Raw genomic sequence first — 24,383 nt, forward strand, 5'->3', positions numbered from 1 at the left:
CCTCCTCCTCCCCATTCCCCCAAAGTAGGAGGCAGACTCAAACTTTTCTTCAACAATTGGAAATTGATAACCCAAGACCCATGGGTTTTAAATACTGTGGGAGGGTTTATGATAGACTTTACCGAAACTCCTTACCAGTCTTCTTTCCCATGAGAGATGAATCTTACCCTAGATCAAGAAAAGATAATAGAGGAAGAAATCTCCACCATGCTTCAGAAGGGCGCTATAGTAGAAGTCCCTCTAGAGACGTTAAGATTTATAAGCACCCTCTTCCTTGTGAAAAAAAAGAGAAAGGTTGGAGACCCGTCATAAATCGAAGGCATCTCAACAAATACCTCGTTTACAGACACTTCAAAATGGAGGGTATTCCCCTCCTCAGAGACTTCCTCCTAGAGGGAGATTGGCTCGTAAAATTAGATCTGAAGGACGCTTACTTTACCATCCCCATGGCCAAAGTTCACCAACCCTTCCTTTAATTCTTATGGAAAAAACCATCTCTTCCAATTCAAAGCACTCCCTTTCGTTCTTTCTTCAGCCCCTTGGGGTTTCACCAAGGTAATGAGATCAATCACTTCATCCCTAAGAGAAAAAGTTATTCGCATGATACTATATCTAGACAATATCCTCATCCTATCTCAAGACCACTCTCAAATCCTTCAAGACCTGAAAACTGTGATGGACCTATTAGAAAACCTGGGGTTCATCATAAACAAAGAAAAGTCAATTCTTTCTCCTTCCAGAAAACTGGAATTTTGGGGTTTTACCATAGATACCATAAAATGCCTCCTTCTGCTCCCACCAAAGAAAATATCAAAAATCAAGAAAGAGATAAGACACATTCTAAAACTTCAAAAGTTTTCCTTAAGGGAATTAGCCAGATTACTAGGTCTCCTTTCTTCTTCCATACAAACTATCTTTCCAGGCCCGTTAAATTATCGTGCCCTTCAGAGAGTAAAAGCCAGAGCCCTTCAATCGGGCCTCTGGTACGGGGACCTCATCTCACTAGACCAAGAAGCAAGAGTAGAACTGAACTGGTGGTTAGACAACCTAGAGGAATGGAATTGCAAAGCAATTTTTGGATCAACTCCAGAATTTGTTTTAGAATCAGATGCCAGCCTTCATACCTGGGGGGCTTGCTTCCAAGGCCAGAACACTGGCGGACTCTGGTCTCTGCAAGAATCCTCACACCACATAAATTTCTTGGAATTGACAGCCGGCCTCTATGCCTTGATGAGTTTCAAACAATCCATTCAGGGCAGATTCATCATTCTAAAGATGGACAACATTTCCGCAGTTGCCTATATAAATCGTCTAGGCGGAACCAAATCTACAGACCTCTCGAATCTAGCCAAAAAACTTTGGATGTTCTGTTTGGAACACAAAATATCTCTAAGAGCCGAATATCTCCCAGGAAAAACAAATGTATCCGCAGATTGGAACTCAAGGTTCCTCTTAGACTACAGCGATTGGAAACTCAACGTCTCTGTTCTCTCAACAACTTATGGGGTCCTCTTGGAATAGACCTCTTTGCCAGCAGGTTGACTTGCCAAATCCAGAATTACTACAGTTGGATGCCAGACCCGGGTGCTCTGGCAGTGAATGCCTTCCTTCAACCTTGGCAAGGCACCAACGGTTACGCCTTTCTCCCCTTTTCAATGGTCCAGAGGGTCCTTCAGAAAGTCAGATAACATCGATGCTCGATCGTCCTAATCACTTCTTTTTGGCCTTCTCAGGCTTGGTTTCCAACTGCCTTGGAAATGACTTACGACCTTCCATTTCTAATTCCCTCCCTAGTGGATCTTCTTACAGACATAGACGATCATCTTCACCCCATGGTTCAAACAGGGAAGCTGACCCTTCTTGCCTGGAGAGTGTCAGGAGATCCAATGATCTCTCAAGACTTTCGTCAACAGCTTCAACTCTCCTCGGGGAGTCTTGGGCTCCCGGCACACACTAACGGTATAACATCATTTGGAAATCATGGGTTCGTTGGTGCTTGGATAGGAATCTGGATCCCGTTGAAGCACCTATCGTTGACATAATCAATTTTCTCGTAGAACAATTCGAACGAGGCCTTAGTTATAGATCTATTAATTGTTATAGATCTGCCATCTCCGCAGGACATTCCCTCGTTAATGGTAAAACAATTGGTAAAAATGCAATTATCTGCAGAGTTCTCAAAATCATCAGACTCAGGAGACCCCCCTAGACCTAGATATCAATCCCTCTGGGATGTCAACTTAATTCTTAATCTTTTTTCAAACTGGCCTATTAATACCCTTCTGAACAATAAAAGCCTTTCTATCAAACTCGCTACCTTACTCTGCTTAATTTCCTGTCGTAGAGTCTCTGATGTTAAAGCTCTTGAAATATCTAATAGATCATACAACATGTTCGGAGTCAATTTCGATATCTTTAAAAGAACAAAGACTGTATCCGATTCCATATTTTACCCTCATTTTGATTCTTCCCCTAAACTCTGCGTGGTTGATTGTATGAAAGAATACTATTGTAGAATGAATTCTCTTCGCCCTTCAGGTGTGACTCAGCTACTCATCTCCTTTGTTAAACCTCACAGAGCTATCTCCTCTAGTTCTATTTCTAGGTGGGTTAAAATTGTTATGAACCTAGCAGGTATTGATCTAATAGCTCACTCTATCAGAGGTGCAATGGCCAGTAAATCTTTCTGGTCTGGAGGTAAGTTGGACGATATCCTTAAGGCTGCTGACTGGTCGAATGCTAGAACATTTGCTCAGCATTATTGCAAACCAATTCCTCATATGTCCGACGTAGTCTTACAAAGCTACCAACATGCATAATGGTAGCCTCCGATCTTGTAATGAAATTGCGATTCTCCTATTAACATGACTAGAGAATCTGGATTTCATTAAAGACACGGAGGCTAACATTATCCCTCCCTCCTCTTTCCCATTTAATCTTACATCTTCAGTATAACATATCTATTTTGTCTGAATTTAAATTGTATATACTTTTATTGACATGAAATCTGATTTATGTTTTTTCGCATTTACGCTTGTCCTAATCACTTTGCTTGCTCACCTAATTTATCCTTTATTTTATCAGTATTTACTCACATGGCTTTCTATTTTTTTCAGATAATCTCTCATAACTTCAAGACTCGGACTTCTTCTCCTTCATCATCCTCGGCTTCCTGCCTTCCCTGATGTTTTATCAAAGATGTTTGCATCTCTTTAAGGAAGTTTACTCCGTTTCCACACCTTAAAGTTTCAAGTTTTTAGTGGAACTTATCCGGTTTTACGCCATTTAAAAGAGGCTTAATGTTGTGGTCTCATGCCTTTTGTTTATCCATAACGTTCTATATGGAACACTTGCTTTATGATGTAGGCGGCTGCTTGGAGACGCATTAAAAGTGATATGCATAATGTTAGCCTCCGTGTCTTTAATGAAATCCAGATTCTCTAGTCATGTTAATAGGAGAATCGCAATTCTCGTGCAATAATTTTTAGTGGTCATAAAATAGACTTTTTGCATTTGTACTAATATGGAAGTTGCCAAAGTATGCGGCATAACAGACTTCTTAGTCTCCCTGTTGCTGAAAACTTCTGTAATGTTTTGAAATTCTGGATCTTGCAAAAGCTCTTCCTCATACATACGGTTTTACATTTTATTTTTAATTGTTTCTTTTATTGTATTTGATATATATGTGCTTTTTATGATTTGTTTTTATTAACCAAATAAAGCTTGATTGATTGCTTAACTTTAGGAGTTTCTCACTGTCAGGACTTGTAAAACTTAAAAACACATAACCTACGAGGCACCCTGCCCTCTGGGCCTTTAGGGCCTACCTTAGGGATGTCTTATAACTATTAAAAAGGAAGGTTTGGGCCTGGTGAAAGGTGCATTTTGCCAGGTCAAAGTGGCAGTTTGAAAGTACACTACAAGCTGCAGTGGCAGATCTGAGACATGCTTTAAGAAACTACTTTAGCTGGTGGCGCAATGAGTTATGCAGCCCAATACCAGCATTTCATTTACAGGCCCTGAGTATAGGTAGTACCATATACTAGGGACTTATAAGTAATATTATATGTGGCAATTATGAGTAAGCTAATTTTACCATGTTTAAGGGAGAAAGCACAAGCCCTCGAAAGCTTGTTAGCAGGGGTAAAGTGTACAGCCTCTTAAAGACAAAAAAAACAGGTTCAGCAGAAAAAGGGTAGAGAAAGCAAAATGTCTAAGGGAATATCACACCAAAAGTGGTCAGGCCTAACATATATCATGATATCTTGGCTCAATAGTTGGAGCGGCCACATCTCCAGGCACCAGTTCTAATATCTCGTGTGCTAGGAGTCATTGTAATTATATCTGCTGGAATGTGGCGATATGCTTGAGAGTAGCTCATTGTAGGAGGAATGGTCCTTGGAGAAGGCTCTACAATCTTTCATATGAAAGTATGTCACACTCTTTATGTTAAACATAATTATATCACCTGGTGGCCCAAACCTGTAAAGGTGGTAAATTGCTTTGTCATTTAGGTTGAGGAAAATCTGATATCACTGGCCGTCTAAGAACTGCAGGGGAAAGTGATGGACGTAGCCTTTCATGGCCAACATGTCAGACAGTCAACAGTGTCGGAAAGTAAGTTCTAACCTGTGAAAAAACATCAGTTTTTCACTTTTGTCCACTGGCTGTTGGACCTCTGCTTTTAGAAACTCTTGCTAATGTAGTTTCACTAATTTTCTAAGGTACACTGGATTTGAGCTGTAAGCCCCAGAGGACAAGTTAAGCATCAACAAGTGAGTAAACACTGAGCGGGAAAGAGTGTTGTCTGACTCAGACTGCCATCTAGACACATGAGGCACAGTCACGGCAGGGCCAAGATCAAGTTACTTGAGGTCTTCTAAGGCCATATTTTTCAATTTTAAATCTAGGAAGAAAGGCCCCCTATCTTTTTTGCCGTAATGTAAAGGAGTAGTTTTAAAATGGTTTGAACTCTGGATAAAGTGTGCCTAAAACAGATCTTCTTCTGGCAAGATGTAAGAAGGTCTGTCATGCCTTTCCCTATCATTTACAGGTTCAAAAAGCCATACTAACTGTTTGTTTTACTCTGTATAAGTTTGTTTATATATTTATAATTTAGGCATATTTACTGGAGACTGCCTTAACGGTATTTATGCTTTGAGTGGCCCTACTTGGTAAGTTACATACTTTGTGAACCAAGTTCCCTGGTACAATAGGCTCATTCAAGGAAGGGGATTAGATTACTTTTGGCACAAGGAGAGGGCTGGAGTGAAATCTATTGTGAAATTAGCAGCACCCACCTGTCAAGAAGTTGCAGGACATTCCTACATTGGGAGGACAGAAAAACATGGGCTCCAGCCACCACAGGATTTTCTTTGAAGTCATAGAGGGAGAAAACCAGACCTTAGTGTGACAACATGGCTCAGAGGAAAGGTGTGCTGCACTTGTGTCCTCAGCTGTCATATTGCATTCTTTCCAGTTTGCTGTGCAAGGGGCTGGAAGCCAAGGGACTGATCCTTGAAAGTTCTAGTTAGAGACATACCAAATGTGACATCATTGGATTCAGTGGGCAGGCCACAGATTCTATAGAACTCAACCTCCATTTTTAAACCCCTGCATTGGTAGGAAGGGTTGAAAGGAAGAGGAGCAACGGAAGCAGAATGACGAATCAGCACACCAATGAATCCTACCTGTAGCGTTAGGATTCAGAAGAGGGTGGACTTAGTGAGGATGCTTAAAGAAGGAGATCTCCACGGTCATCTGTGGCTTGGTTCTGTTTTTGAGTGTACCAGAAAAGTATATCACTGGCTCCTGCTGGACATACAGGCTTCTTGCAAGTGTCTCATTGCCTTTGTGCTTGGGGAGTGCAGGCAGGGAGACTGCTCTGCCTGAAAACCTTTAGAGCTGTTGCCTGGAGACCTCATGTCAGGCGACCACCAAGGAAGAACAGGAGGGCAAGTGCAGGCCACTAAAGCAGTGCTAGGGTCTGTAGAAAACCATCCAGGAATGACCGCCTGTAGGTTTTGAGTGTCAATAACCCCCACCAAAGCACTTCTTTTGGCAAGAGCTCTCCACCAAGAACCCCAAGACAAAAAACTGCATCTAAATGACTATATTGGGGTCTAAGATATCTTAAAACACAGGAGCTGCTTGTGAGTGGGCTGTTTAGACTGGTGGCAGTTGCCCTGGAAGTCAGGCACTCAAGATGCTTGGAATATTCCATGCAAGATTAATTGCTTCTCTTTAAGTGCCCATAGCATGCTCGGCAACCATGATTTTTCTTTTTTTTTTGTGACGTAATTTTTTATTTGATTTCATGGGGGGCTAGGGGGAGAACATAACAATGAAGCAATGGTACAGCAGTACATCATAGTACATGAATCCAGTTACAGCATGGCAGATACATCTGTATACTAATGAGAGGAAAAGTGTTGAAGGGGTGTGCAGTTTGGGTGGAGAGAGGGGAGAGTGTGGGAAATAGTAGGGCTTATACAGATAGGACCACCTTCAAGATCAGCATTGGAGCAACTCATGACAGTCGGTAGATTGTGAACTTCCGGTTGCAGACAGCATGTTTCATGAGTGTTGTCTAGGGGGCATCATTTGGTAGGATATGTACTGTGACCACGGCAGTGTATGCTCGTGGCGGAAAAGGGGAAAGATCTTGTGTTGGAATGGGTTGATAAGCGGAGTGGGGCAGGAAAGAGGGGGGTGGGAGGAAGGAAAGGGCAGGAAAGGAGTAGGGACAGTCCCTGGTCTAATCCTGGTGTGGGGTATATTGCAGATATCAGGTGGTGTTGAGAGGAGGTAAGGTGAGGCAGCGGATGTACAATGTAATAAAGGGGGATGTGTCCGCACTTTGAGGTGAACATAATTTCGATGCACTGCTTAAAGGGGCAGTGTAGGCTGTATCCCCACATGAAGAGTTAGTGTTTCCGCTTTCGGAGATGAGTTGATGGCTATTCTTATTGGGTAGGGGGTAGGGGATGATAGGTGTCTGCCTACGTGACCGAGTGGTGATTGTGGATCGATCAGATAAGGGGGGGAGATGGTGGGCAGTGGGAAAGGTGGGAAGGGTAAAAGGGGGGCGGCAGGGGAGAGGGAGTGGTGGGGGAGGTGAAAAAGACAAAAGATAAGTGGAAGGAAGCAAGAGTGGTGGCAAGGGGAAGAGGGAGTGAAGGGAAGGTGGGGAAAAGGGTAAGAGAAGGGGATGCAGTGGAGTGAGTAATCAGTAATGAGAAGAGGGGAGGAAGAGGATGGGGGAGCTGGTCATATCTTTTACTCATGGACTCCAGACTGATGGCTCAAGTTGGGCTGAGTAGGGTCATAGGGCGTTAGAGCGCAGCTTCTCTGAGGAAGGGGGCCACGTCTGAGTGAAGACCTTCATCTGGTCCTGTAGTCCATAAATAGCGTGTTTGTGGGACACCGTTTGGATCATTATCACCTTCCTGGCCTTTTGTGAGGGGGGTGGCTGACCTCCATTTCCGAAGGTTAGAGAGCTTGGCTGTGGATAGCACTGTGTGAAGGAGGCGACACTGTGGTCAATTGATGTCTGGAGTGTTGCCGGTGTCATGCAGAAGGAAAACTGGAGGTTGGAGGAGTAGATGGAGGGGGATTGCCTCTCCTAGGGTGTTCCCTATGTAAGATCAACAAGGTTGGATAGAGGGGCACCCGCAAAGTAAATGGGGGATGTCACAGCACATGTCTGGACACCTCCAACGCCTGGAGTGGGGTAGTAGGCCAGCCTTGTGCAATTTCACCGGGGTCCAATACCAACCGTAGAGGTTTTTAAAGAGGCAGAATTTTAGCCAAGCCTCTCAAATTCCCTTATCCAGGGCTTCTACCATTTCTGTCAAGTCCTCCTCCTCAACTGTGCATTGTAGCCGTACTTGCGATTTGGCACGGAGGCTCTGCAGGAGAGGTTGCAAGAACAGATGGTTTGTCAGGGTGCTATAGAGTCCAGACATCACTTCTTTGTGTCTGCCCCACAGTGACAGATACTCCACTATCAGAGAGGACGGCAGGATCCAAAGTCGGGGCCGAGGCAGCGCAGCAGGCAGTGTTGCTGCTGCAGGTATTGCCAGGCCTGTTGCAAGGGCAGCCTAAATTACTCTTGTAGTTGAGCGAAAGGTTTTAAGTCACCATTTAGTATCACCTGGTACAAGGGTCCTATGTTCAGAGCTTTCCATACAGGCCAGTAAAGTTTCCGCTTGTCTATTCTGATGCTGTCATTGCCCCCGATCGGCGCCTTGGTGTGTAGGTGATAGTTAATGCCCAGAAGGCGATGCGGACGGTGACATGCTTTGCGTGTGGCCTGCATCACAGGATGCTGGGCTGATATTAGTGGGGAAGGATCCCCGTACAGGGGTCTAGGTCTTCCCTTAATTGAGAAGTGATCTTTCCATTTCCACCCACTAAGGGGGGGGCGGTGTCTCCGGGAGCAGGTAGGCGAGCTGAGAGAGGTGCAGGGCTAAGGTATAGTGTTCTACAGATGGTAAGCCCAGGCCGCCGCAGGAGCAGCAGTCCATGAGTTACAGAAGGAAGCTAAACTGGGGCGAGCGGTGCCCCAGACGAAGGTCCGTATTCATGCATTGATTAGATGTAGAGTCATTAAGGGTACCACTATGGGAAGCATTCCTAGGATATAGGTGACGCGCTGCAACATGGCCATTCTTACTGCTTGAACTCTACCCCACATGCAGAATCCTAATAGGGACCACTTATCGAAAATCTGCTTTCATCAGCGCTATAAGGGTTGACAATCTGTCACCATTACATCCAGACCTCTATTGACCAGTATCCAACAGTGCTTTAGCCATGAGGACTTCCATCTAAAGGGGTAGCCATGAATCACTGCCTTAGTGGTGCCTGAGAAAAGTGGGAGGGCTTTGCTTTTATCCCAATTTACCTTGTAACCCGATAGGACCGCAGTTCTTCTATGATTTTTAGTAGTGCTGGTAGGGAATGTGTTAGATCCCTAAGGGTGAGTAGGATATCCTCTGCATATAGGTATATTTTAGAGAGGCCGCCTGTGATAGAGATGCCTGCTACACACAGTGAATTTTGAATGACAGAGGCCAAGGGTTCCATGGCCAGTAGAAATAAGAGGGGTGAGAGTGGGCAGCCCTGACGAGTACCTCTCTGTAATTTGAAGACATCCAACAAAATCCCTCTGCAGTTGACCTGAGCCATGGGGCAGTTGTACAGTAAGCGGACCTTGGAGATGAACTGGTTGTCAAGCTTGAAACGTTTCATAGTGGCGAAAAGGTAACTCCAGTCTAAGCAGTTGAATGCCTTTTCTGCAACGAGGTAGAGGGCTATCAGATCATCTGGCAGCTCTTTTGCAGTCCACAAGGTATGGGTTAAGGCACATAGGAGGAACAGCCCAAACGAAGCCAACCCGTGTATGGTGGATGAGAGAAGGAATGCCCTTCTTCAGGCGTGCAGCTAGAATGCTGGCCAGTATTGTAATATCCCCAATCAGGAGGGAGATGGGACCATAACTGCCACACAGTAGCAGATCCCTCTCTGGCTTGGTTAAGACCGCAAACACCACCCATTTGGAGAGAGGACCCAGAAGGCCGTCCTTCCGGCCTCCTGTAGGGCAGCGTGCAGGGTGCCAATTGCTTCCTCTCTGGAGCATTTGTAATATGATGCAGGGAAGCCGTCCCCACCCGCCGCCTTGTGGTAGGGCAGGTTAGCAATGGCTGCCAGCATTTTATCCTTACTAATATCCCCTTCCAGGTGTTCTCTGCCTTTGTCAGTCAAGCGAGGAAGATTGGTGCGCTCGAGATACGTGGATATCTGTTTCACGTTGGCCGATGCTACCGGTGTGTAAAGGCGTGCATAGAATGAGGAAAACACATTAACTATATCTTGGGGTCTAGTAAGGGTCTCCCCTGTCTCAGATTATATGGCTGGGATGGCCATTGTGGCTTCCCATTGCCGTACCTGCGCTGCTAGCAAACGGACAACTTTTTCCCCCTGCTTGTAGTGCCTTCCTTGTAGGCATTGGAGAGCGTACTCGGCTTTGGAGGTGAAGAGGTTGTTGAGGGCCATACGTACCAGCTTTAGGCAGCGACGGTTAGGCACCGAAGTTTGACTGGAATAAAGACGAGTGAGAGAGGCAATCTGGGTTTCTAGTTCGGTGTGGCGGAGGGACGCCTGTTTGTTAGCTATTGACGCATCTTTCATGAGCTGTCCATGGATGGTAACATTTGCTGCTGCTCAAAAAGTCCTGCGTGAGTCCACTGATTCCTCGTTGTCCGTCAGGTAGGTAGAGAAGTGTGTACATAGTAAATTCTTGCCCTGTGGGAAGCGGTATCTCTGAACATTCAGGCGCCAAGGTTTGCTGCCCTTGGAGATGAGGCCTACGTCTGGGGACAGCAGGACCGGAGAGTGGTCGGAGAGGGCAGCTTTTAGCATGCAGGATTTGCCTACAATTGGGATATGAGGAAGTAGTCCAATCTAGATTGGGTCCCATGTACCAGGACATGAATTTCTTATGTGTAGGCCGTGAGCTAGAGCAATGTCACCTAGCAGGGACCTATCACCATTGTTTTCCTTGTCTAAGGGTCCTGTCTTATCCAACACAGCGTCGCAGGCCAGGTTCCAGTTGCCCCTATTATGTATCCAGACGCTCCTATCTCTGCAAGCAGTGGTTTAGTTGCAGTAAAATATAGTGACTGGTCCCCGTGGAGGCATACACTGATCCTACACAGAGGTACCTATATCCTATTTGGAGTTTGGTGAATGTGTATCTACCGCCTTGGTCGGACCATATATTTATGACTGTGACAGGCAGCAATTTCCGGAGGAGAATCAGAACTTTTCATTTCTGTGGCTGACCCCCCCCCAGAGGTGGGCGGTGCTACCACGCTGCTGTGGATCACTCGACCCACCAAATCACGTTGGAGTTTATCAGACTTCAAGGTCGCAAGGAGCGTCTCCTGTAAAAGCGCAATGTTGTTTTTTTTAGTTTGTAGATAATAAGAGTACTTTTTTTCATGTTATGTAGTGTCTGAGGCCATTGACATTCCACAAAAGGACACATAGCGGGTGTGGAGTAAGGGTATTGTGGGATGCCATGTGTTCTAGGGTGCCAGTGAAGAGTCCGGTCATCTGTGTACGGGGGTGTTGTGGGGGTGGATATGGGATTACACAGGAGAGTGTGAAGTAATGAAGGGACTATAAGAACAGGGGAGCGGCGTATATGGGTACTTAGCAGGAGAAGAGGGGGAGTAGTGAGTAAGACGCAGAAGGAGAAAGCAGGGTATAGAGAGGAATAGAGTATGGAAAGGGATGGAAAAGAGGGAGGAGAGGGGGTATCTAGGTTAGGCAGGGAAAGATGCAGTCCTGTAGGCAGAGAGGCCAATAGAGTTCGGTCAAGGATATCAGGGATGTGCGTCCAGAAGTAACCAACGTATACGTTAGTGGGAGAGTCAAAGAGGGGACCGGTAAATGTGCGGGGGAGGGAAGATGAGGGATAAGTCTGGTGCGAGTCTAAGATTGTGGGGCTGTTTGATGCGGGTCTAGGCTTGCGGGCCAAGACAAGCCAGGGTGGGTACCCGTTCGGGCGACAGCGATGGTATGAAGCATAAAAGTCCGATCTGGCAGTCGTGGTTGGAGACAGGGGCGTGTCAGCAGTTACGGGGGGTAAGTAGTTGGAGGGTTTGCAAGGTCCACATGAGTGGGGGGGTGTGGTTGTGATAAGCAGCTGGTTGCGAGGCAAAGGGTGGTGAGAGAGATGTGCGGTTAGTAGAGTGGACAGTGGTCTTGAGGCTGCGGGTTCCGAGCCCTCTGTGGGGACGTGGGGAGTGCGATGGGGAGTGGTAACTCGCCCATAGCGGGTATGACATAGTAGGTGACGGGCTTAATTGGATCCTATCGGTTCCATTTATGGGGTGTTGAGTTGGCGAGGGTGTAGGTGATGGAGAGGTTCGAGATGTGTCCAGGGTTCGTGCACAACTAGGAGGAGGTTGTATGGTTATGCCCTAGAATCCTAGATGGAGTCAGGTAAAGAGAGAGGGGCGGTACTCCGCCCGCGTTCCCTAAGCCTAGGGAACATTACATTGATGATGTGCTAATCATGTCTGCTGAAAGTGTCTAGGGAGGAAGGAGGGGGAGGATAGTGCTGCGGTAAGGGTTGTTACAGAGCATGTCTGGTCACTAGGGCTCAGTATTGCGAACTCAGCTCCGTGATGTATGAGAAGCAACATCCAATAAGGGGGATCAAATCGGGAGGCTCCCGAAGTCAGATATGCTGTGGTGTGTGAGGTTCAGAACTAAGAGCAAATAAGATGCATGCACATGGCAGATAGGTATTAAGAGACAAGACCATTAAAGTATGTAATGAAACAGTGTTATGCGTAAATAGGCCAGTAATTTGCCACCTGGATCTCCTGTAGTTTCCCAGCATTACGGTCCCTGTGCTGCAAGCATGCCCCAAGGGCCAGAATATGCCATATTCAGGACGCCTTCCCATCTGCAGGTGCGGGCCTAACAGGGGATCGGGATTTGCCCCTGTCTTGTTCCTGAGGTAGTGCTACCACTGCCTGAAGAGTTTGGGTTCTGTCTCCCACAGAGCGGGCGGTTCTATCAGGGTCCCTTCCGCTGTTGCAGGAGCCTCTTGAGTTCCGGCAGGGTCCTCTGGAGGGTGCAGGAAGTGTTGGCGAAGGTAGAGTGGGATTGTCTCTAGGAGCAGAGGTGAGACCATCTAAGAAGCGATGAAGGTCTTCTGGGTCGATTAATTCCTTTGAAATGCCGTCCCTGGTGATGGGAAAGAGTGCTGGTTCGAAAAGGCCATACTTAATGTCCATTTGTTGAAGAATACGTCTCAGGGAGAGGAATTGCATTGTTCATTAGTTTCTTTGGAGAAATCTGCTGCAATTTGGATCTCAAGTCCCTCTTATGCATACTGACCGTGAGTCCGGGCTGCCATGAAAAACGGTTGTCATGCATGTTCGTGGCGTATGAAGCAGGCAATAAGTGGCAGTGGATGGGTGGATCCTTGCTACAAGGTGGTCTAAAATGATGGGCCCTCTGCATCTCCAAAGTGGGGTCAAAGGTCAGACCCATGAGTTTCGGGAGTGTGTCCCTCAGGAAGGATTTGACGTCAGGGCCCTCCACATATCCTGGGAACCCAAAGAAGTGAACGTTGTCTCTTCAGCTTTTGTCCTCCAGGTTGATGACTTTGCTGTGAAGATACAGGTGTTCCTGGTCTCTCTTTGGTACAGTGTTGAGGTGATCCTCCATTGCAGAGACACATTGAGTAAGATCGTCAACGTGGGTATGAAATCCTGCTATGTCCGCCCTAATGGATTTGGTCTTGGTGGCCAAGACAGAGATGGTTGTCTTCATGCCCTCTTAATCTGCAGCAATGGCCAATATTTCTAGTAGTATTCATTCCATGCTGGCACCTGGTGCGGCGGTCATGTCGAGAGAGGAGGGGCCTCGTTCCGGGAGGATAGTATTCTGGGTGCTACTCGATAAGCGGAACCATGCTATTTCAAACAATTACCCACTCTAAGCTGCGTAAGCCACTTTGAGGTCCTCACAAACTTAAGGACCCCAGTTTATAGCTCCAGGTGAGCCCCTGGCCTATGAATCTTGGCTCTGTGTGGGGGGGGGGGCAGGTAACAAAGTGGGCCCAAAGGCATCCTGAACCACTGCCTAAGCTTAGCAATTGCAGTGCAGGCAGGCAGGAGTGTCGGAGAAAGTCACTTCTCTGTCCAGCCACCAACCCTAGATTGCACAGCTGGTGGGGAGGCAGAAAACTGTGGCACTCAGTAACTCAGTAGACTGCCACCGGTGCACTGTATGTGATGAATGCCCAGGAAAGTAGTGCACAGGTATAGGATAGTGCTCCCCAGCTGTTGCATCAAAAGTAAAAGATGAGAAAGAAAAAAAAGAAATATTAACTGGCCTATGCCTTGATAAAAAAAAAACCTCAGTGCGAAGGACCACTCCATATAAGTGTCATGACTCACCAAATCCATATAAATGTCGGGAGTCAGAAGCTTCTCCGTCTCACCAATCCTGTCCTCCAGGTTTTCAATGCAATGAAAACCTGTGAACAGAGGAGAGTTGGCAAGAGAAATTCCAGCTGAAATGACAGCCTTCTGTTGGACCAAAAAGAGTTCCATCTGCTGCTTAGTGATAACTACTGTGAGCCTTAAGATGAAGAATGAGATATAGAATCACTACTATCTTTCAGGAAATATCCTAGGTAAAATAATTACAATTATACCTTAGCTCAAACTGGTATTCATCAACTAGTGTTCTTTGTGTTATAATATGTGCATATAGATAATCTGTAAATAAACAACCAGTGAGCACTCACTTTCTGACTAAAAATACATGCATATAAATAAAACATTAATACACAAACATAAGGGAATTGTGCAGGATATTTGTCACTCAAGGAGTAGCAACTCTGCTGAGGAAAAGTTGCAGAGGAAACAGCTACAGCACTTTTTCCCACAATCTGAACCATGCATTTGGAATTGAGTCTGTTTTCACCTGATAATTCTAAGTAGGTAAGGAGACAAACAAACTGTGCAGGCTCAAATGGTCAAAGATATCAACATACCACTATAGCAACTCATATAAGGACTTTCAGCAAGTACAGCAATGATTTGAGTTTAGGTTTTCCTTTTCAAAGTTTTAGATTTCAACTTTCCCCATTGGTAAAAGTCCTTGCAATGCTTTCATTGAAGCATGACATGAGATGGGGCCTATTGGGTTGTATAAGAGGAAAAGGGCATGCAAAAACATTCAAATAGTTTCAAGGGCTAGACTTTGTTCTTTTACACGGGGAGGAACTTGTCTTTATGCTGAGGTCAAGTCTCAGTTATTGAAGACTAGGAATCAGAAGATCTTTAACCTCTGAATAAAATCAGGCTCTTGATTCTCAAGGCAATCAGGAGCATGAGTGATAATCAAAGATGAAACCTTGTTTCAACACCTCAGAAAGAAGATTGATTTTGTGCCATCACCCGCCAAACTATAGACTTAGAAATTACAAGTATTTACAGAGAAACATATAGATGGGAAAGTGCTAATCCATACCTTTTTTTTCGTTTTTCTCAGCTTCTTCAAACAAGCCTGGCAAGTGTATCACAACTCCGTTACCTAAATAAATACAATACACAATTGATTTCAATAGACTATCCTGAAAAGCATAGTTTAACACCCAAACTACATACACTATGCAGAAAATGATTATTAATTGTAAAGAATTTTGGGTACTATATACCTCTTGATGTTAAGAATTTAAATACACTGGGTGCACCCGAATGGCCTGTATTATATTAAAGCAACCTTGATCCTGTTGTAAGCAATTGTACAAAAAATTAAAACTCAATATAAAGTTACGAAAATGCTCCTTTGTGTCCTCAATCAATGGGGTGGGAAGAAAATTGCATACATCAAACTTGCAAGGAAAAAACATATATAGACCTATATTATCTATTTTTTTTTAAACAAGACATCATAAAGCACATACGGGGGTTCCTAATGGTGAGTTATAACAGCATAGTTCTCATAAGGGTGAAGGTGACTTAGGACAAAAGACAGTCAAGAACAACTAACAAAATCTTACTATACAATGATGCGAAATAAAAGTACATTGGAAAACAGTTGTCTCAATGGTTATGCCCAATCGCTATTGCAATTAATCAAGCATTAAAGCATGAAGACATCAGTGTTTTGACCCACTTGAAGATGCTTTGGGATCAGTCTTCATAAGACAGACGGGAGGGATACACCCTAATTTACTTAGGGAATAGTGCGTATCATGGCATAAAAAAAGTGAACAAATAAATATCCTCTATGGCAGTGGACCAAGCAATGTAGTCCAACCAATTGGTATCGGGCTTGTCGGCCTCCATGATATTCTTGCACCCATATCAGACGAAGAATGAAAATGAAAAGCTGCAATTTTCAGATAGGAACATTATTACTAATAAAGGTCCTGGCAGTAAGATACAAATATATTCAAAGTGAGTAAGCTCACTTGAACAAGTTACACCAGGTTTCAAATAATATATCATATTTGGTATTTTGATGGAGGATATTTTTGATGTGTTCAACAAACTTGATAATTATGATTATTATGAACAATAATATTAATATCAATAATACAAAATACAGCAGTTCAGGTTTTCTACTTTGTACACTTGTAATCAATGGCTGAACGACATAATCATAAATAGCAGCACTATTCACAAAGTTTTTAAACTCCACAGATATTTTTGCATTATGACTTGTTAGCAATGAGCAAAAGGTGTTGGGATATGCAGTATATATTAACAAAATAACAAAACAATTTAGATATGGAAAGTAGATTTAGTTATAAAATAAATGGTTAAACTAAACGCCATTAAAATATAGTTGGATAGTGACTAACGTAGCAAAAATCAATGCAAATCTAATAAATCTAAACTAGAGGAATCGGGATGAAGATCCCTATATCACTTTAGTAAGCAATCAAAAATTGTGAATTAGGGAAAGTACTCAGAAAGTAGTGTCATAATGTCTAGGATGAATGGAGAGCAAAGTTGAACCCAAATGTTAGAAAGTTGTGATTTTGCCCCCCCCCCAAAAAAAAGTTGTGATGTATGAACAACACTTCTGTCAGTCAGAAAAGTTTTTCCGACTCACAATTTTAGTATGGGTCACAGCGATATATCTATGCTTTGTGACTACAGTTACAGTCACAAACCACTGAGGTTACCAGCACCTGATATTGGAAGGAAATCCATTCCCAAAGAGGAACATGCAACTGGAGCTGCTTAAAAAAAAGTTGTCATACGGTGAATGTGAATGCAGGGATGGACGTTTGCTGTTCTTTGCAAGACTCCATACCTACATTCAAAGGGGTTACAAAATGTCCCCTGCCTGAGTCATATTAATGAAGCAGGAGATTTTGCGACTTACTGTGAATGTACAGTTTACAGTGTGTTTTTTTATCAGTCCATCAGCTGCACGACAAAATGAAGAGCAGGTCGCGAACCAATCAGTGTGTAAAGAAAATCGGCCTAGTTAGTTATGTTCCCTTTGCTTACTAGGGCCCTTTGTTACTACTGAAAATGCATACTGCACTTGACTTATTACACCTTTTTACAATTTGACTATTTTATACATGTGTCACTGTGTCTTTTGCAACATAGAGTGAGCCAGTGTAATTCATGTTCATGAGGCAACTTGGAAAGGTTCTCAATTTCTCATTGTACTTGGAGACCTGCATCCCATTTCATCACTTGCCAATGAAATCGTCTGAGTCCAATATTTTTCATTAGTGTTTGTATCAGAGGATAACTATGGGTAATGTCAAAATGTAAACAAGTATTGCCAAAATCAATTGGTCTGGTTTAATGTGGTGATGCATGCACAATAGTTGCATTAAAGTCAGACAAACAAATGAAAGGTGGATTATATCAAAGGCCCCCCTTTCCTTCAATACTATCCACTATTTGTTTATATTCCTCATAAAGGTTGAATAAGAAGGGATCATTATCTTAGTAATTCTTTATAAAAGACATAAAAGGAAAGACGGAATTGTAATTAAGGCTGCCTTGTCACTAAAGCTTTTTATATCATCTAAAACAAAGAGTAGTATTGAAGGCAAGGGGTGTTACATACAAAAGGAAGAACAGAGTGAGACACATATGGGAGAGTGCCACAAGAAAAAAACAGATAGGGTTACAGCTGTAAGGTAGTCCCTCATGCATCTCAATTGAAGGCAGCAAGACACAACCCAATAGCTGATCTAAAATGTGATTCAATCATTCAGTCGAGTAGGATTTGTAGAGCACAACTTCAACACCCGTGAGGGTCTCAAGGCACTAGGAGAGCATGCTGCCTGTTCTCCTATTGGTTGAAAATCCAGGTCTTGAGGTCCTTCGTAAACTGCTGGAGCGATGGTGAGACTCTGAGGTGCAGATGGAGGTTGTTCCAGGTCTTAGCCACCAGGTGAGAGAAGGAGCGGCCTCCACTGTTCGTCCCGTGGATGAGTCGGTGGCTGCTAGGGAGAGGGATTCAGAGCAGAGATTCCTGGTAGGTTGGTAAAAGTTTATTAGATTGTTGAGGTATGCCGGTCCTTCGTAGTGTAGAGCCCTGTAAGCATGGGAAGCAGCTTGAACTGACATCTCTTTGCAACTAGTAGCCAGTGGAATTCTCCTGAGGTGTGGGGTGATGTGGGTCTGTCTGGGGAAGTCCAGAATGAGTCTGGCTGCTGTGTTCTGGATAGTCTGGAGGTTTGTCACGAGTTGGGATGTTATTCCTACATAGGGAGTTGGCGTAGTATAGTCTTCTGGTGACGAGAGCTTGAATGACTGTTCACCTGGTGTTATGTGGGAGCCATCTGAAGACCTTTCTGAGCATTCAGAGGGTGAGGAAGCAAGTGGAGGAGACGGCACTGACCTCCTTCTTCATGGATAGCTGGCTGTTGAGGAGGATGCAGAGGTTGAGGGCGTGTTAGGTGGGTTTGGGGGTTTGGCTCAGCTCAAATGGCCACCATGCGGTGTTCCAGAGGGTGTCCTTTCCTTTCTATTGAGTATTGAGTTTGAGACAGTTGTTGTTTATCCAGGCCACACCTTTCATGCATCTTTGGAATTTGTCCTTGTGATCGCTGGGTTGTTGGTCAGGGAAAGAATGAGTAGGGCATCGTCAGCATAGGAGAAGATGTTGAGTCTGTGGCTCTTGATGATGTTTGCCAGGGGTGTCATGTATACATTGAAGAGGGTTGGGCTAAGCGGTGAGCCTTGAAGAGGGTTAGGCTAAATGATGAGTCTTGAGGTACACCACAGGTGATGTTCCTAGGGAGCGAGGAGTAGTGCGGTAGGATGACCTTCTGCATTCTTAATGTGAGGTAGGATGCAATCCATTTGAGGGCTGGTCCTCCGATCGAGTCGAGTCTAATTAACAGTGTGTGGTGGGATATGGTGTCAAAGGCTGCTGAGAGGTTGAAGAGGATGAGAGCTGCTGTCTCTTTGTGGTCTAATAGCATTCTGATGTTGTCTGTGGCTGCGACTAGGGCTGTCACTGTGCTGTGGTTAGCTCTGAAGCCTGATTGGTACGGTTCCAGGAGTTTGTGGTTCTCCAGAAATCTAGTGAGCTGCGCGTTGATGGCTTTCTTTTTGACCTTGGCTGGGAAAGGGAGCAGGGCGATAGGTCGGTGGTGCTTAGGTTCCCCTGGGTCCGTGGATGGCTTCTTCAGCAGCGTCTTTACGTCGGAATGTTTCCATTTCTGGTGGAAGTGGACCATGGTGATAGAGGAGTTAAGGACCCTGGTGAGTTCTTTTCAGATGGGTTGATTACTGAGGTTGAATATGTGGTGTGGGGAGGGGTCTGCTGGGGCTCCGGAGTGGCTAGATCTCTAGGTGGGTGCAGGAATATGCGACTTTACTATGAATTATTTTTCCCCGCATGCTATACAACGCTGTCATTACAACAACCGTGTTGTAACAACTCATACCATTACTCCGCAAGTCGTAACAACGAGTTGCTCTGGGGGGGCGCTAGATGTTGGAATAGTATAATTTACTATTCCAACTACAGTATGTGCAACAGTAGGGAAGGTGTTGGTTTTTAACCCCTCCGCAAGTCGTAGTTCTGACTTGCGGAGTAATGGTATGCATTGTTACAACGCGGTTATTGTAACAGCCTAGTTGTAATTGTCTGCAGGGAAAAGGATTCGTGGTAAATGATGTTTACCAGGCACAGACTGTAATTGACAACTCTCAATCCAATGGCTGGAAGAAGAAGAACAAATAAAACCTAATGATTTGAAGGGGGTGCACCCAAGGAGAAATCTATATATATTATAACCTATAGTTACCGTCACCGCACACTACGCACGCGATTCCAAGACGCAGGGATCCGGGAGAAGGCCTTGGACTGGACCACCTCCTTCCTCTCCGGCAGAACTCAGAGAGTCCACCTCCCCCCGTTCCGGTTCGAGGCCTCCGAGATCATCTGCGGCGTCCCACAAGGATCTTCCCTCAGCCCGACACTGTTCAACGTCTACATGGCACAACTAGCACGCATCGCCCGACAGCACGACCTCAACATAATCTCCTACACCGACGACACGCAGCTGATCCTCTCCCTCACCAAGGACCCTTTCACCACCAAATCTAACCTCCACCAGGGAATGAAGGCAGTCGCCTAATGGATGAAGAAAAGCCGACTTAAGCTGAACTCAGACAAGACGGAGATCCTCATCCTCGGGTCCAACCCCTCAGCATGGGACGACTCATGGTGGCTCACATCTCTGGGGACCCCCCCCCCGGCCCCCACCGACCACGCAAGCAACCTGGGAGTCATCCTCGACTCAAAACTCACCATGACCAAACAAGTCAATGCAGTCTCCTCCACCTGCTTCAACACCCTCCGCATGCTCCGCAAGATCTACAGATGGATCCCAACAAACACGAGGAAAACAGTCACCCAGGCCCTAGTCAGCAGCAGACTCGACTACGGAAACGCCCTCTATGCCGGAGCCTCATCCAAGCTCATCAACAGACTGCAGAGAATCCAGAACGCCGCTACAAGTCTGATCCTCGACGTCCCGCGCCGCGACCACATCACCCCCCACCTGAGGAACCTGCACTGGCTCCCCGTCGACAGGAGAATCTCCTTCAAGCTCCTTATCCACGCCCACAAGGCACTCCACAAGACAGGACCAGCCTATCTCAACAGTCGACTCTCCTTCTACGTACCCAACAGGAAACGCCCTGGCCACGGTCCCATGCATCCGTAGAACCACTTCCGGAGGCAGGTCCTTCTCCCACTGCGCCGCCAAGACCTGGAACACCCAGACCTGCTGACTTTCAGGAGACAACTCAAGACCTGGCTCTTCGACCAGTAGCAGCAGCACCCCCCCCCCCCCCCCCCCAGCGCCTGGAAACCCTTATGGGTAAGTAGTGCGCTTTACAAATTAAATGATTGATTGATTGAATGTTTGATTAGTTCTGTTTGACGGCTGCACTGCCAAGACCCAGATTTGAAGGCTTTGGCTTAGTATTGTTCCACTTGCGTACTCAATCTCACCACACTCTACCACATCTTGAATCCTAAAGTCAGTCCTGAACTGAGCCCCTTACAGCACATTGTTGAATGTACAATACTGCTGTTCCTTGGAACTTTGTATATGTTATACGTTGTAGGTAAAGAAAAATTAAACTTGTACCTTATGTTTTTTTCCCAAACAGTACCTTAGGGGCTGTGAAACCTTTGTATTGACCACAAAGTCTTTGCAAAATGTATCTTTCTGTTTTCTGCATAAAAAGTGTAAAGAAAAGCTTGACTAGACATGAACAACATCAGCAGTCTTATAGGCTGGCAGAAGTACTTGTGTGGAATTTTATGCATGTGCCATAGAGTTAAGCCAACACATTCCAAGGGCCCTATTCAAAAAAGGGACTTAAGACTTGTAAATTTATGAGTGCGGAATCTCCGCACTTGTGGAGGAGTCTCTGCACTCGGGCGGAATCTCAACACTGCAGTGCTCAGAGCGGAGATCCTTACTGAGTGTGAAGGCTCCACCCGAGTGCGGAGCCTCCACACTTATAACTTTACGAGTTGTAAGTCCCTATGTGAATCGGGTCCCGAAGTGTTTTGTTACAGAGCTCTCAAATGAGGTGCATTTGATTTTTTAACATTTTGTGCCATGTTTGTTGTTGATCCGAGGCTATTTAAGGCATATATTTTTTTGCTCGCACCAAATTCTAGGCTTTCTCTGTGCTCTTGAATACACTGATTTCGTACTAGTGTTATGCTACAATTTCTGCCACTTTTTGGCACATATGGAAGGCCATCAGTATTTTCTAACTGATGATTTTCTGTTGTAGTATACATCACCAGTTTACATCTTCATTTTGGTTTGTATCTGAGGGCTTTCTTTTTCTCCCTTCAAGGGCTGCTAAAGATGAAGGTTATCCAACAGTCCAGTGGGGCACTAGCCAGGCCAGCTGGCATTAGAGTCTGGAACTGCTAACTAGTTTTCTTCCACTTTATGTGATCTGTGGTAACGGAACACATAATTGAAGGTTGTTTCTGGGATTGTAAAACCAAATAGTACATCACAGTACATGTCTTGAATACAGATGTTTTCATCTTCTAATTCCTACAGTGTTTCTAGAAGAGTGCCTGAAAGGCAATGGCTTTGGTAGCCAAGGAGTTCCTTGTCTTTACTACCCTAGTGTAGATTGAACTGGCGACTAGCCGAGATAGGGCCTCACAACTCACTGGCACTGTTCTACAGGTTCCAAGTAATTTTTTGATTCACCAGAAAGGCAGCCCCACTGCTCTGTCAATAAACCAGAGGTCCTACGGTTGCTGGGAATGGGGACCAAAAAAGTCCTGCCCTCCAATCTATCTTCAACCTTGCAAGAACTCTTGTCAAACAAGAAAGGTCTAAAATAGGAAAGGGAGATTGACCCCAAAAGTTGTCTGAAGTGGTAGTGGTTATTCATTAAATAAGAAACTCCCAATAAAACATCCTCCAATGCCCCTGATATTGGCTGTGTTAACACATTGAAAACCTGTGTGTCAAAAGTTGGTGCTTAATTTGTAAAATAATAAACGCAAAGTGTTCAGAGGCATGAGGGCATCCATCACCAGAAGCTCTCTAGCCCATCATCTTCCTCTTATAAGTTCTTTTTCATCCCTGCTTTCTCCCTTTGTCACTGTTTTCTATATTTTGCGTCCTCCTTCTTTCTCCCATTTTTCTTTTTTTCCCTCTTGCTCTGGGTCAAAGTACGATGAGGAAAAAAAGTCTTGGTTCATAAAATTGAGTTCCGATGGGCCTCACATGCAAGCAATGGCTCACATTAAGAACTCATTATAGGTATAATATGCATAGTCAGAAATAAACCCAAAATGGTGCCTTCACACTGAATTCAACCTCATGAGGGATAGAAAAAGTAAAACAATTCTTATTTTCACCAATAATGCTTTTCAAATTAATTTAAAAGAGTCCACTTTAGAACAATAATTTTTGTTTATTGTCGGTCTATGTCTCACATAGAAGAAGCAGCCATTGTGGAAACATATTTCATCAAGCTATGATGCTAACTCAATCATGTGGGCACACACTGGTGGAACATTATATAAGATAAGTTAAACATGAATGCAACTTCAGTGCACAATTAAGAGTTACATCATGGCTTGGCAGGTGCTTCGCTACCGGTTTCTCCACTTTTTAGGTTTGATGTTAGCCAAGACCTTTTTATGTTTAAAAATATATATTTATAATTAGGGCTCCCAGTTTTAAGGTATTTATTTTTTGATATTTCCATCTGTATTTATCCATATTTATCTTTTGGTAATTTTATCTGTATTAACCAATATTTATTTTGGGTTTTAATAAATATGAACTCATGCTTGAAAGTCTGCCAGGTTTCAGTGTTACGAACATCCGAAGAAGATAAATCAATGTGCCTTATGCGAAAATATTCAAATTTCAGTATCAACCTTGTGCATTTCTACTGCTGTTAAAGCCTCATTACTTAATTCCCTTTCTTTTTAACCTCTTACCTATCAATCCACACAGCTATTGGCCTGGCAGTCATAGCAGAGAGTATTTAGAATCACCCAAAAGCAACCCAATTACCGTTTTTATCCACATTGAAAAATAAATACAGACAAGGAAATAAATGTTTTTCTGTCTGTATTTATCTGTAAAAATCAGTAAAAATGAAAAACAGGGAGCCTTATTTATAATATACCTGTTTAAAGGGGCTTTCACCAGCTGTCTTAATCTATTGATATGTTGTTGTGTCATTCACATTTTGCTTCTGCCCACTACAGCATACAGCATACAGCATGGAGCATGGAGCAGGGGATCAGCCCACTTCAGTCACTGGGTAACTTTATTCTGAGTGACTGCATTTTGCTCTTTCAAAAGATGCATATCTGCACACAAGGTAGCTCTCTTCAATCCGTGTAGTGCACAATGCACATTCCAGTTTTATCAGTTCCTATCTCCTTCTAATGGTGTTGTAAATTCCTTTGTCTGTCTCTCTCAACATCATGTGATTCTGCGCAAATCACTTAATCTCCCCGTGCCTAACAAAAATGAATGTGTCCATCTGTAACTAAACTGGTGCTCATGTAAAGGGCTCTGACACCCGATGTCTCAGGTCTAGTTCTCACTATATACAACTCTAAAAAAGAAAAAGAAAAAAAATGTCAGACCTTTTGGCTTTGCCAATGCTTGTTTAGGTTTAGAATTATTAGCACAAGTCACATTAAATATCTCTCCAACACAAATGCTCATGGCCCTTACAGTATAGTTGGTTGAGTTAGTCATCCCCTTTAATTTGTGCAATTTGATGATCTGGATGGACTGAGAGATCTGTTTAGAAGAGAACCTGTAT

General features: G+C 44.4%; 1 protein-coding gene across 1 annotated transcript in view; it reads right to left on the bottom strand.

Annotated features, from left to right (window-relative positions):
- The window catches only part of ADSS1 (adenylosuccinate synthase 1), a 334,095-nt gene that overhangs the window by 159,971 nt on the left and 149,741 nt on the right, over positions 1-24,383 (bottom strand). Inside the window, exon 3 of the mRNA XM_085626248.1 lies at positions 15,070-15,132. Coding sequence (XP_085482374.1) covers positions 15,070-15,132 — 63 coding nt within the window. The remainder of the gene's footprint in view (positions 1-15,069; positions 15,133-24,383) is intronic.

This window comes from Triturus cristatus, chromosome 9 (assembly GCF_964204655.1).
Source record: "Triturus cristatus chromosome 9, aTriCri1.1, whole genome shotgun sequence".
NCBI classification, from domain to species: domain Eukaryota; kingdom Metazoa; phylum Chordata; class Amphibia; order Caudata; family Salamandridae; genus Triturus; species Triturus cristatus.